Consider the following 14,392-nt stretch of genomic DNA (forward strand, 5'->3'; position numbering starts at 1 on the left):
GGAGGGCGGCGACGCGTCACAGCGTCACCGCGCGGGCGGGGCGGGACGGTTGTTTTAAATGGCGCAAGCGACAAAGCGGCAGTGCCGCTTCCCTCGCCTCCTCGGCGCTCCCAAAAAATCTGACCGCCTCCAAATGAACGGAGAAACACCACGTATTACTAATGATTTTCCGAAGACTTTTTAAACCCCTAACATTTAAAACATGCGGAAATCATTTGTCATTGGGTGATCTTACAGTACCTTTCACTAGCTTTTAGTAACATTTTCAGGTCTCAACCCAACTACTTCTTACCAAAGAAACAAAGCCCCGGGAAAAAAAAAAAAAAAAGCGTCTCCTATGCCCAGAGAACAGAAAAGCCCACCCAGGAAACCTCTGCCCTGTCTGGGCAGTTGAAGCCAGCAGATAACGGCCTGCCTCGTGAAAGGGCACCTTGGACCACCATTTCTCTCTCAATAGGAGTTGTAGAAACAGACTGTAGTATCATGTACTGCTTCAGCAAAGCTAACCAGGCCTCATGTCTGAAATGTGGCTCTCCTAAAAAAGCATTCAGTAAAAAGCAGTCAGCCATTTCATTTGGCATTCAAAATATAGGGCAGAGAGTGAAAGGATCTACGGGTAAAACAAACAGGAAGCACAAGTGTGCACTCATCAACATTTTTTTTTTAATCATTCTTTTAATTTGGGCATGACTAAAATTCTGAAACTCTTCCATCTTTGAGAGACAACTCTAGCTTTTTACCTCGTCGTATTCTTTTGATTTCGCCAATTGACCCTGTGATCAACATGCAGCAGGTGCATTACTCATGGCAATCTACCCTGGTAACATACTGTTCTTTTTCTGTGTTGCCGCCCAGTACTTACACTCCACTAATACAGCTACAGTACTTAAACTAGTAATCCAAGTACCGTTCCTGACATACTTCTAACACTGTCTTTTCCTATCATTTTTCTAATGGCTTAAATGTCAGAGATTATCTAGAATATACATGATGATACCCTCCATCACAGACATAAGGCAAGATCATAGTGTTGCCACACACCAGCATATTTTTCCTTTGCACAGATGGATTTATCTTGACAAAACTCACCTTGTAGCTTGTAGAGCATTTGTCAAACAGCACTAGATTGATGGATTTAAACATAGCACTTAATAAAGCACAAATGAAGAATAATATTTTCGTTAGCATTTTTGCTATTTAAGGGCTTGTACATGTTACAGAGCTCCGAACAGCTGCTAACAGAACAGCTGCCCGCATGCAAGAACCAAATAGCAGTGACACTCTACACAGCAACTCACACAGACACACAGAATGGTTGAGGTTGGAAGTGACCTCTAGGGATCACCTAGTCCAACCCCCCTGCTCCAGCAGGGACTGCCCATATCATGCACTTCCACAACAGGGCTACTTGTACTTGCTCTCTCTGTCTTCATTACTTTCTGTCTGGTTCTCTAATTGAGTGGGAACAACCCCACCAGTATTTTTTTCTGTTGTATTCTGTTCACTTGGGGAGAGGTTCAGAGCCACGAACAGGAAGACATAGACATCATATGATTTGTAACAGTTAGGATATAACTCCATCCTATGAGATCCCTCTACTTTCAAAACAGAGCTTATATTAAAAAAAAATGCATCATGCAGAGAGCAAAGCTCTTGAAGTACTTTTATTTCATACTTTTTTTTTTTTGGTGGAGAAAGCTAGACCTGCAATTGTTTGAGTTCAGTGATGCATTTCAAATTACTGGTTGCTTTGCAGTGTAGGAAGATTCTCACTATACATTTCCTTCTGCATATGAGTGAAGTATGCAATTGTCTGCATTTTGCCTATCCCCCATTACCATTGGTTACAAGGAAAGGAGCTAGAAAGACCACAGAGCTACAGTAATTGAGCTCTTCACCTGACTGTAGTAGTAGAGGGAAAAAAATATTTTAACTCTGGAACAAGGATTAGTAGCTTTTATCAACACTACATACAAACTAGGTATAACACAACCTCATCTCTTAAGTACTCAAAATTGTGGTTCTCTCCAATATCTATCTGAACATCAGAACAATATTAAAAGAAGTGCCAAAAAAATCAGTGATATGTAAGGATGGGGTTTGCTAAGTGAGACTGAAGGAGTCCAAAAGGGACATGAGGGGAAGAAGCCCAGGAGGGCAGAAGCTGCATGCAGGAACCATGGGTGCTCTGTCCTAGCCAGTGTTCCCATGCAGCTTATTTATTTATTTATTTCCCTCCATCTGAAACTGAAAGAAACATCCTCTGACTTCTGCAATATGTAGAGTCAGAAAATGCACCTCAGTGGAAACAAGCTGATTTTTTTCTTTCTTCATAGTAAACATGCTGAAATACATTTTTTTAATACCCACAAACAGGGATTTTTAAATAAACGGATGAAATCAGAATGTTGTTTTTCTCAACATGCCCAACATGAAGAATTGCTTTTATTAAGTGTAAAAATGGCTTTCTTGTGCCTGCTCAAGTCTGTTAATTTTATGCTAAGTACACTAAAATATTTTTAAAACACCCTTCCTTCACCTTTTTTTTGTTTGTTTGTTTGTTTGGTGCTGGATCCAAACGAGTAGAGACTGATGAATGCCAAATCGTTTTCAATGCAAAATGAATGCCAAAGTGTTTTCTTTTGGGATTCATCAAAGGGACTTGAGCATAGGATGAGCATCATATAGGCACATTTCTGTATCTCTGTATATAAGTAACCATGTATATATCCCTTTACTACTCCAACCAGTCAATATTGACGCATCTCTATAACTTTTTGCAGATAATCTCATTTGAAGTCAACAGCTTGGTCACCAGTTATTTTTAGTATTTCCATTGTTACTTTGCTGTGCCAACCACCACTTCTCACAGGCACTGCCCTCTTCTTTCTGTCATACAGTACCAGGAGGGGTTCTAACCATCTCACCACTAACATGCAAGACAGTCTTTAACAACATCTTGTTTGTACTATGTTTTATTTTAAGGAAATCAGGATATTCTTGGTAAGAAGCCTGATTACAACCTTCATCACTACTCTTTTTTTGTTTAATCCTGTTTATGCAACAACGGGATGAAAACGAAATTGCACTAAATCCATAGTTACCTCTTTTCAAAGAGCTGCTATGTAAAGATGAAAACACTTAACAAAAACATTGTGCCAGAGGCAGAAATAATTATTTCTGATCTACCTTCTGGGGAAGCTGAAGAGTTTCAGTCCCACACATCAGTACAAGAGAAAGCACTCATTTAAACATGGTCTTTAATCCACTAGCAGGGAAATGATTCTTCTATCTATTACACCACTCTCACCTAGAAGAAAACAAAAGTACGTATTTTTCTCAGTTTAAAAAAAAACATTAAGTAAGAAATGTTGGCGCTTACCTGGGAAAGTTTCAAAATTGCTAAAATGTAATTCTATCTAAATTTGTTTCTGAATAATTCCCCTTAGAAAGACAAGACAGAAATCAAAGATTTGTAAAAAAATATATATATATTTAAAAGTCTTCCCTCATTTTACATATACAAAAAGCTATGTTTTGAAGCCAAAATCCTAGAAGGTATTCTGGAAAAACTGGCTGCTGAAGCATTAAGACTTCCATGTGACAACTCCCAATGTCACAGCTCCTGAAGGCCCTGTATTCAAGGACCAAAGGTATCATCCAATTTGAGTAATTCTTTCTGATGACTTTTTAAACGCCATAATCCAGCAGTCTTTCTGACTAGTAAAGAGGCATTTTTTTTTTGGCTACAGAGCAAAAGGGTTGGCATGAATTGTGATGTCTTTAATGCGAACATCATTAAGAGGTCGGTAGGTTTTTTCATTCACAGGCAGTTTCTCCAGCTCATCCAGGGTCTCCAAGCCATCAATAACTCTGCAAGAAAAGCAGAACTTTAGGAAGCTCCTTCTAACAAACAATTTAACTTTCACATTTGAGGTTATCTTAAAGCACTTTACAGCAAGTTAAGTACCACCGTGTAAGCACTTGGCAAGCAAATGATAAAAATAAGGAAGACAAAACCTTGCATATAGTATTATAACCTATACTGAAAGAGAATTTTAGGCATCCATGAGAGATTCTGATAAGCCATAAAAGTAATTCCCACCAACAGTATCATGTTTTATACAAAACACAGCGATAAAGACCACCTCCTGGCAGGCATGACTGAATGCTCACAGTATATGTTTAACTAGAAGCAAGATATTGGTTATACCAGACTTCACAGTGAACTACTGAAATCTCAGAGCTGGAAAATCAGTTTCCAAATGTAAGATTATAATTACTAACCTTCTACTCAAAGGCAAGATTAGATTGACCACTAGTAACTGTGTACATCTAATGGAACAAATGCACTTACACTTTCTGACTCCTGTTCAGGCTGAAGAAGTGGCAAGAGAAATTATTCTAATAAATTCCTTAAATTTTCCATTTAAATAATTAGTTCTGCTAAATTTTAACAGTTTAGTAACCCGGTAACAGACTTGGCAGAACACATGTCATTACCATTCAATTCACTCTCACATTCATCAATTTTTTTGAATCTCGGATGCTGGACTATGGCTGAAACATGAATGAGCGTTCTGCTCAGCTGATTTTGCAACTACAACAAGTTATCTTCAACTGCCACAAAAAAATCTAGCAGAGTTCACGTATCAGAGCCCCTGCTATTTTGTGGGAAGAGAGACATACAAAAAAACTGCTTCAAATCACACTTAAACAGAGATGAAAGAACACTATGCTTGCATGCTCATAAACAATACAAATTGGTAAAAATGCAATTTTTAATTTTCACTAGTTACTTTGAACTTTCAACTCTATTTGATGAACAAAAACTGCCTTCATCAGATTCACTTGTACACAAGAGGCCTTTCAGCAACAAGCAAAAGAAAAGCCATTACCATGACTTCAAGATAGAAAAACAGAATCAAGCATGGTGTTGGTTTTTTTGTTTTGTTTTTTTTTTTGTACCAGCTATTTCAGCTTGCTTTCCTGTCCATGCCCAAATGGACAGCAAGCTGGAATGGCTAGTACAGAGAAAAAAAAAAAAAAAAAAAACACAGCTCCATCTTTGATACTATTTTTAAATGCCTATTTCCACTAAATTTCCTATGCCTAATTAAAAGAAATGGAGCAGTACTTTGGGTCAACTAATTCTGGTGACAGTGCAAGACCATACATCTATATATACAGTCACAATTTTCAAGACTTTTGCCATAAAAGTTTCTAAATTTGCATTGCATGTGCCCCGAAATATTCAGATCCTTCCCATGCTCTGAAAGAGGCAACATTTGGATCTCACTCACTTCCCAAACACAGTGTACTTCATATCCAGGTGTGGTTGCTTGGCATAAGTGATGAAGAACTGTGATCCATTGGTATTCGGACCATTGTTTGCCATTGAAACAACTCCACGGACACTGTGCTAAAAGAAGGAAAACAAAACCCCTGAGCATTGAATATTTATCTGTGAAAGCAGGATTTCAAACGTACAAAATGATTAATGACTTAGTACTCCAATATCATTAGTAAAAACAAATCTTTGCTGCTATCACCACCCATAATTCTCTCCTCAAATCTGCTCTTATAATTCAAAATGACCTTTTTATCCTCGGTGAATTAAAAAAAAAATCTTACGTTCTTACTTCTGTTCTCAGTGCTGAGAACCCTCAAATCTAACTTGTAAAGTACAGAAATGCCTGTTCCTATTTCAACAGCAAGCTTTAATAACATATCTAACTGTGGGCTTATGCCTTATTTCACAGTCACAAGACAGGTATTTAATCTAGTGCAACACAACATTGGTCATTTTCCCACCTTTAAGGAAACTGTATGTGAAACATAACAGTATACTGAAAACACACCAATACCTTCAGGTATTCACTGAATTCATCTTCAAACTTCCTGCCCCAGATGCTGGTACCTCCCTTTCCAGTGCCTGCCAAAGGAGGACCACAACAGATGATTGGATTCTCACGACTGAAAAATTCAGAAATGATGTATTGTTCTAACATGTTACGGCAAACACACTATAGAAGGACTAATAGATTGCTTAAAGCAGGGATAAATTTCTCATGTTTCATTACTGAGTAGAACACTAGCTCAATAATATAAATGACTATTAAGCAGCACAAAGTGCTGAGATATTTGCACTCGTTCTGAATTGTATATGGGAATAAGTGCACAGGTGAATCATCTATTTCTCCCAAATAGCTGACACTGTCTAGGCATTTCCCAAAACACTAAAGAGAATTTTTAGAAGCACTGGAAGCTTTCAGGAAGAAACCAGAGTAGCAACTATTGCCTGTGCAAGTACTGGTAAGTCAGCAGAACCATTATATTCAGTGAAAACAGCTGGAAAAATTAAAGTCTGTACAATACTTTTCCACTGCATGGTTATTTAGAGCTAAGATAATGGCTGCTCTTCCGTAAACTCATGACAGAAAACTAGGTACATCACACAACCCTGTCAACAATAATGTTTGTTTCATCTCATCCCTGTATATTTCTCTATATACAGACCCTGACAGAAGGATTTACCTAATGGATCCCCTGTCTGAACCATGAAGCCCTTTATATTCCGGTGAAATACGCAGCCACTGTAGTAGTTACTAGCACAAAGCGCCAGGAAATTCTAAGGAAATGAAACACAGCATATTAACAAGCAACTCTGAAATAATATCCTATGTAGCTAAAATCACAGCACTGGCAAGACTAGCTCTGAGTCTGCTTTGCACTGTGAGCATGTCACAGCATTAGTCAACTGTCCCAGACTATTGTTGGCTATTAAAAGATACAAATAACCCTCAGGCATTTTCCATCCATTTTCAGGGTCATTACTACAGTTTTGCTGTTTTGTTGTTCTTGTTTTCTTTTAAATACCAAATCCAGAATGTTCCAGAAAAATCAACAAAGCAACACAGAAGCTGCCTACACAGAGCACCATAGGGAAGATGGCTCTGATGAGGGGTGGGTCATAAATATTCTCTTTCGATTCAGTACAAGAACATTCGTCTTTTTTGAAGGACCTCTATACCATAGATAACTGATGGTGCACTACTTGGATAAGGGCAAGTATTGTTCAGCATTTTGCAAGGAAAACTCCCTTTGAGATAAATTTCAGTGAAATAGTGAATGTAAGTTTGGGCTGCTCAGAATGTGCAAGATGAAAGTTTTGCAGCTGAAACTAGGGATTTTGAACTAAAATACTCTTTAACTTACTTTAGTCTCCTGAAACTATAATTAAAACATCATGTGTGGCATCTATAACCAAAACAGAAACGGCTGTAAAAAAAAAAAAATAGAAAAGTCTTGTATAGCCTGCTGTTTCAAGAGATCACAGTTTGTGTTTACAGCTCCTGTTTTCTTGGTTTCCTACACATGGTGACTCTGATAGTTTGAAGAATCAGTATTCAGTGAATCCCATTGACACACAGGATAGTCATTCTCAGATTTAGGTTAAGATGCTCCTTTGACACAGTCACAGATGCAAAGGATATTATACAGAACTTACTGCAGAAGATTCTCTGACTTGAAGAACAAACACAAGGATTCTTAAGACATACTCAGAAGTATCACTTGCATTCACAATGCACTCAGCACAATTAGTTAAAAATTGACTTCAATTTAAGCTTTATTGCACAAAGCAGAACTGGCGTCTCTAACAGACTAGGAGTTCTTTTCAAAAAGCTAAGTGGTATGAGTATGGGCAAACCAAAGGAAGTTTGGGAATCCCAGGACAAAGTCCCATGTTTCCTGCTAAGGACAAAGGACATTTTGGGCGATAACTCAGAGAGAAGAGGCCGTTAGCTAAACCTTATCTGAAATAAATAGGCAGCAAAACTGTGGACAGTACAATGCAGCATGCAACAAATCCCTCAAGTTGATGAGGCACTATAGCAGCTTAAAATGCAAATATTCCATGATATGAAACAATGAATTGCAACATACATTTTACCTCCTCTATGATCTTCACTACTCCTACTGCTCTGCTTCAACACTAATAATCCTACTTGTTACATGACTTACCTCACAAGTTTTTGGTGTTCGCTCACAGAATAGTTCTATTTTAATATCTCCTACATCAGTGTGCAGCGTGACAGCCTGAGCAAGAGCAGAATATAATATCTTTATTGTAATATCTTTTATCTTTATTTCCTTATTGTTAAACTTTTCAAAGCCTTTTCAAAGCCTACAGCTGTAGAAGCTTACATACATTCAGAGCTATGCGCTCACAACCTGAGCAATGCACCTGTAGTAGAAAGCAAACTAGATGACCCGATATTAGTCAAATTAGGATTCAAGTTTAATGTCTTAAGACACCATGAAAAGGAGAATATGTTGGTGCTAGTAGTTCATTGATCTAAAAACACAATAAGACTTTTATATTTGTGTAGAAATCTTTGAAATGGAAAGCAGAGCTTTTCATTGCAAAGCCTTCACAATTTCAGAGTAAAACACATAATCACTGAGATGCAGAACAGCTATTCACTTTCAAAAGATGATTTTCAAAAATCAGTATATAAAAATTACTACTGATCTCACCATGTTTGCTCATCAAAAAGCTGAGGTAGATTTGTCTATAGCTGGTTCCTGGAGGAAGAAAAAAAAGGGGGGGGGCAAAAAAATCTGTTATTTCTTTCCATAGTCCCAAGTACTTTACAATCCTAAGATATATGCACGGTTAATGAAATTACGAGCTTCTTAGTAAGGTTTTGCAGCATTATTCAAGCCACACTCTGTGGATAAACAGTTTATTTGCATTACATAGCTAGCCAGCATATAAAGAAATAGAGGTAGGTAGAATAAACAGTTCAGAAAATGACATGGGCAAAAAACCCAGTCTATCCTGAAATAAGAGCTTTTACTAAGCAATAATATTTTTTCTAGAGCTTATGGTTACACGCATCACACAGGTTAACTGATTAAAAAAAAAAAAAAAAAAAAAAAAAAAAAAAAAAAAAAAACACATGCCAGTACCTGTACACAAGTTCAACTCAGCGTCACCTCCTGGTGGCTCTGGGCGCCTGCGACCGCCAAGTACCTGCACCCAAGCACCGCAGCAAACGCTGTTTTTAAACAAAGCGCCTGGAGTTAGTTCAGGAAAAGGGCCGCGAGGGCGCACGGCGGCCGCGAGCCCGGCCCGGGCGCACGGCGGCCTCGCACCAGCCCGCCCGCCCGGCCGCCCCTCGCGGCGCCGCTCCCAAGGCCGCGCGCAGCGCTCGCCGGCCCCGCTCACCGGCGGCCCCGCTCACCGGCAGCCCGCGGAGAGGCCGCCCCCGCCGGCTCACACGGCGGAAGCGGCGGGGCCGGGCCAGGCACCACCCCGCGGGCCTGCGGGGGCGCGAGGGGAGGGCGGCGGCAGCGCGGCGCCGTTAACGGTCGCGGGGGGCGGTTACGGGTCGCGGTGCAAAAGGTAAACGCTGCTCGCGGCGCGTGAAAACGAAGGGCATTGCAACGGTTTCCGTGCTTTTCAGTAATTATTTACCCCGTTTCCTTCCCTCTCCCGCCCCGGAGGGCGCCGCATGCTGCTGTGGGGCACACAGCTCCTTTGCCGCGCCATCCCCCTGGGCCGCCGGTCCTCCCGCTCCGTCATGAACCTCGGGGAGCTCGTGTCCGCCCTCAACGCCTTCGCGTCGCCCTCTCTGGCTGAAAGCTGGGACAACGTGGGGCTGCTGGTGGAGCCGAGCCCTCCCCATGTTGTCAACACCCTTTTCCTCACGAACGACCTCACGGAGGAGGTGATGGAGGAGGCCGTGCAGAGGAAGGCAGAGCTCATCCTCTCCTACCACCCTCCCATATTCACGCCACTCAAGCGGGTAACGTGGGGGACCTGGAAGGAACGGCTGGTGGTGCGCGCTCTGGAGCACCGCATCGGGATTTACTCCCCGCACACCGCGTACGACGCCATACCTCACGGGGTCAACGACTGGCTGGCAAAGGGACTTGGTGAGAGTAATGGTATCTCCAGGACTTCTGAGCACCCTCCGCTTAGTTTAGGGAATTGATCTTGGTGAGACACACCAGATACAAACAGCTGTAGACGTTTTGAGATGCATGTTTCTGCTACAGGATGTAGTCAGAACTGGTACAGTTCTGTTACATGCATATTTACTGCATATTTTGGTTGAAAAGTTTAAACTGCTGACTTTAAATCACTGACATTGATTTATAAAGTGCAAAGTCTAGTAGTTCCTACAGCACTTTAGATATCTGAAATTCTTTTAGATTTTTATTCTGTGTTGTAGCTCATAATTGAAATCAGCTACGTCTTTTCCAGACTGATTTCCAAATCAGAAACTTAATATTTGTTTGTGCAGTTTTTAGGTTAGAACTTGAATGGCTTGAATGGCATATCATCTTGTCTGCAAATTCCAGTTCTGGTCATGGAAAATGAATTCAAATGCAAAATTTGTTCAAAAATGCATATCTTTTGCATAAGTAAGCATTTTCCATTTGTCACTTTTCTGTCTGTTAAAATCAGCATAAGGAATCTCATCCAACGTTATAATGCAGCTAAGCTGTGTGCTGTGTTCTCAGGTGCCTGTACCTCTGTCCCACTACATCCCTCAACTGCTCCACACTATCCAACGGAGGGCCCTCACCGGGTAGAACTCTGCGCAGACAGCACGGAGCTAGAGACGCTGCTGTCCAAAATCAAAGACATTCAAGACATCTCCTCCATCACTACTCTCCCTGTCAGGTACCTGCTTCACTCCCTCATTTGGCTTTCTGGTGCTTGAAAGAACACATTGCCAGAAGTATATTTTACTATTGTAATGACTTTCTGTATGCTTTGTTGCTGTTGTTTTGTTTTTGTTTTTCCTCCCAGAAAAGATCTATTAACTTACAGGATAATCATTTTTTTCTGACTAATCCATGTGAGATTAAATGGTAACTAGCAACTCAGTGTGGCTTCACGTGGCCTAAGTGAGGATGGTGAGGAAGAGTTTTTACAGGAAGCTCAGTGAGGACAGTTGAGTTTTATATATATATATACACACACATATATGTATTTCCATAACAGTAGACTAGACTACTGCCAGTCCTCCTTTTTCCCTTTCTCTATGATAGACTGGCTTTATATTCTGTTAACAAGATGCTGAAAATTTAACTACTTTCCTAGCAATCGCCAAATACATCTTTCCTCAGGGTAGAAGGTGAAGAACAAACACGAGTGAGTCTAAACTGCTCTCAGAAAGCACTGTTGGAGGTGGTGGCACTATTGTCCAAGAACAGCTCTCTCTATCACAGGACTGAGATTCTGTTACTACAAAAGGTAATGCATGTTTTACTTCTATGAGCTGACTGCCCGAAAGACTGAAATCTAACAGTTGCTGGCATCACAGGTTTCCTGTGTGACCTGTCAGTGCTCCGAAATGCTGGCCTATCGGAGAGCTGAAACCACATACATTTTTCAAAACAGTGAACACACTTGTGGCCTATATCAATTCTTAAAACAGTTCTAATAGCTAGTGCACTTCTTGTGTTACATTTTAGAACATCACATATGTGTTTCTTCTGCAAAGTTCAGAGAAATTCATTCTTAACACCCAATACGATCACTTTCGTATAGTATGGAAAGCAATGTGAGCTTTTGGAATCAGCTTTCTCAGAGTAATCTTAATTTCTCTTCTCTTCAGCCACTTCTTCCACATACTGGAATGGGACGTCTCTGCACACTGAGTGAGCCAGTCTCCTTGTTAACCATGATCGAGCGCATTAAAAGCCACCTAAAATTACCCCACATCCGCCTAGCCGTGGGAAAGGGCAAAACACTAGGTAAATAAGCTTGCAACTACAACTGTCCACCAAAATTCATATTCCATAAATACGAGGAGAGCAAATGCATGTGTGGGTGTGTGAAACTGCTGCTTTGAACAGGTTTGCTTCCAAGTAATAGGAAGCAATATTAAAAATACAGCTTTGTGTGATTCAGTCATACAAAAGGATATTATATGTACTTCTCACTAGAAGTTCTGCATTATGGTGGTTGTCATTGTGGAGAAAGGGAACGAAAGCTGCACAAGACATCCTTTTCACAAATTACATAACGTTACCAAAACTTTTTTCCTCGAGAGTTCAGACACAAATGTATATAACTTTACACTCACTTTTGTAATTGAATGCTAAATTTCAAAGCACCTTAAGATAACAAGATGCTTTATAGTATTCTTAAAAACATGTAACCATCCACGTTTCAGTAAAAAAAAAAAAAAAAAAAGAATAGGGGAAGAGAAGGTGACATACCCTAGGTCAAATGGTGGGTCTGCAAAAAAGGTCCTCTTATCCCAGTTACTTATCCTAAACTCCTGGGAACACAGATACTAGAATTTGAGAGAGCAAACTTTTCAAAACTTCATATGCAGAGGATTTTGCTCTATTATCAAAGATATTTTTGCCTGTGACACTTTTAAACTGACAGATTTGCACTGATTCTAAAATTAGAATGTTACTTCAATTAATAGTAATACTGGCATGAAGGCTGAACAGAGGAAAGGGAATTTAACTGTGGCACCTTACATCCTGCAGAATCACCGGTGAAGAAAGTTGCTCTGTGTGCTGGTTCTGGAAGCAGTGTCCTGAAGGGAGTGAAAGCTGATCTCTATCTCACAGGTAGGAGATTATATTGCTGGTTCCTTATCTTTGTAAAAATAGCCACTAGGAGAAAAAAAAGGGTTGACCATCTGTTTAAAGATTTGGCCAGACAGTATTACTTCATACAATTGAGGAAGTAATAGGAGTGACACAGATCAGATAGCTTTGTGGCACAGGGAAGATTTTTTTGAAGTAAAACATTGTGCTACATACACATAATATTTCAACCCCAAATCAGTGTATGATGCCAAAGTCCATCTCTACCTGTGTTTCAAGTGCGCTTCTCTACTGGCCTATTGTAAATATCTATAAAAGGTATTTCTCCAGTTCCCTACAGAGTTCCCTGAAGGAAAATGGAATGTAAGGTAGTAAGGTACACAATCTTACAAAGTAAAATACGTAACAGTTGCCTTTCTCTATTTGGCCAAAAGGTCCCTTAGACAATTATCCTATTTCTGGCCGTGTGACAGTACTCCTCACAGTTTGTTTCATGATGTGAGGGGGTGGCCAGTATTCTGCATAATTTTTTTGAGTGATTTCTTTGGCAAGGCCTGTCACCCCCTTACTCTGAAGAGATGACCCTCAGCCCTCTTTTGCATGAGGTTTTCACAGTACTGTGCTCCATCCCAGAGATCCACTTGAGCAGATGTGTAACTACCAGACAGGCCACTTCCTAACTACTTTGCACACTCTGATTCCCTGCCCGAAGTGGCAGAATCTATCACTATTTAAAGAGGGCAAGGAATTTTTGTGTCTTTGTGTCAACAGTACACCAGGGACATAGGCTACAAGTCCTTAATGGGACACTAGACACCGTAAGTTTGCAATATTCTGTGCAAATTCTGACATTGCTTTCCTAAAATGTGGAGTATGCCATACTCTTAACAGAACCAATGATATTGCAGTCTCCCTTATGGGCTTCTGGCTAGTTCCCCTGTTAAACCCTTCACAGCTTCCAAGAAAGATTATGAATACGCTGCAAATAACTGGTTACCTAAATCCGTACTGTTTGTAACCTGCATGCAATTTCTTTTTCAAAATGGCAGGAGAGATGTCCCACCATGCCGTTCTGGATGCTGTTGCCGACGGGAGCAGCGTTGTTCTGTGTGAGCACAGTAACACTGAGCGAGGCTTCTTGTCAGAGCTGCGTGACACACTAGCTACCCATCTACAGAACAAGATCAACATAATCGTGTCAGAAAAAGACAGAGATCCCCTCCAAGTGGCATAGAGGAAACAAATCACTCAGTTAAACTTTCACAGTATTTTGCACAGACCTTTCCAAATGTAAACTTAATTAAGAGGCTCTAAATTTGTCCAGTTTAGAATAATTGTATTATATGCTCCATATTTGGGGATATGTAGTCCTATGTCAGAAAAATCATAAATGCAAATTTTGGACTAATGAAGGCTAGTCTACTCAATTATCAGGCTGTTCTCAAATAAAGTTACTGTTACTAATCAATTCCATATACTTGAATAACAACCAAAGCTTTGGTTTGGGTTAACTATAAAAACCTGACTTATGTTTCCATTTTCAAATTTACACAGCAATTCTGTCCTACTGCAGCTACAATTTTGAAAAGGAAAATCTACCAGTTAAGTCAGTCCTTTTAAGTTGTGTTAATGAAACTGGATCATATAACAAGTCTTTAGCTTGCTGAGTTGCATGCAGCAACTTAGTGTATTAGACTCCTATGCAAACCCAATTTAGGGCTTTATTTCTTTAACTGTAAGTGCATGTCTTGTTCCATTTGTGTTTAACTAGAAAGAGGTGAGTAACTCCAGGATTATCAAT

The 14,392-nt window shown here is 40.2% G+C and overlaps 2 protein-coding genes across 2 annotated transcripts; one reads left to right on the top strand and one right to left on the bottom strand.

The window, feature by feature from the left end:
* Nucleotides 1-3,613: 3,613 nt before the first annotated feature.
* Nucleotides 3,614-8,586, bottom strand: PPIL3 (peptidylprolyl isomerase like 3). The gene is made up of 6 exons (XM_010224562.2): nt 8,542-8,586; nt 8,026-8,100; nt 6,538-6,631; nt 5,868-5,935; nt 5,304-5,422; nt 3,614-3,873 (listed from the first exon to the last, which is right to left on the bottom strand). The coding sequence occupies exons 1-6, from the start codon at nt 8,542-8,544 to the stop codon at nt 3,747-3,749; spliced, it is 486 nt and encodes a 161-aa protein (XP_010222864.1). The 5' UTR covers nt 8,545-8,586; the 3' UTR covers nt 3,614-3,746.
* An 897-nt stretch (nt 8,587-9,483) lies between these two features.
* Nucleotides 9,484-14,242, top strand: NIF3L1 (NGG1 interacting factor 3 like 1). Its single transcript, XM_010224561.2, has 6 exons — nt 9,484-9,945; nt 10,537-10,699; nt 11,149-11,275; nt 11,640-11,778; nt 12,529-12,612; nt 13,641-14,242. The coding sequence occupies exons 1-6, from the start codon at nt 9,522-9,524 to the stop codon at nt 13,823-13,825; spliced, it is 1,122 nt and encodes a 373-aa protein (XP_010222863.2). The 5' UTR covers nt 9,484-9,521; the 3' UTR covers nt 13,826-14,242.
* Nucleotides 14,243-14,392: the final 150 nt, after the last annotated feature.

This window comes from Tinamus guttatus, unplaced genomic scaffold (genome assembly GCF_059628265.1).
Source record: "Tinamus guttatus ecotype Peru unplaced genomic scaffold, ASM5962826v1 Tinamus_guttatus_pri_ptg000197l, whole genome shotgun sequence".
NCBI classification, from domain to species: domain Eukaryota; kingdom Metazoa; phylum Chordata; class Aves; order Tinamiformes; family Tinamidae; genus Tinamus; species Tinamus guttatus.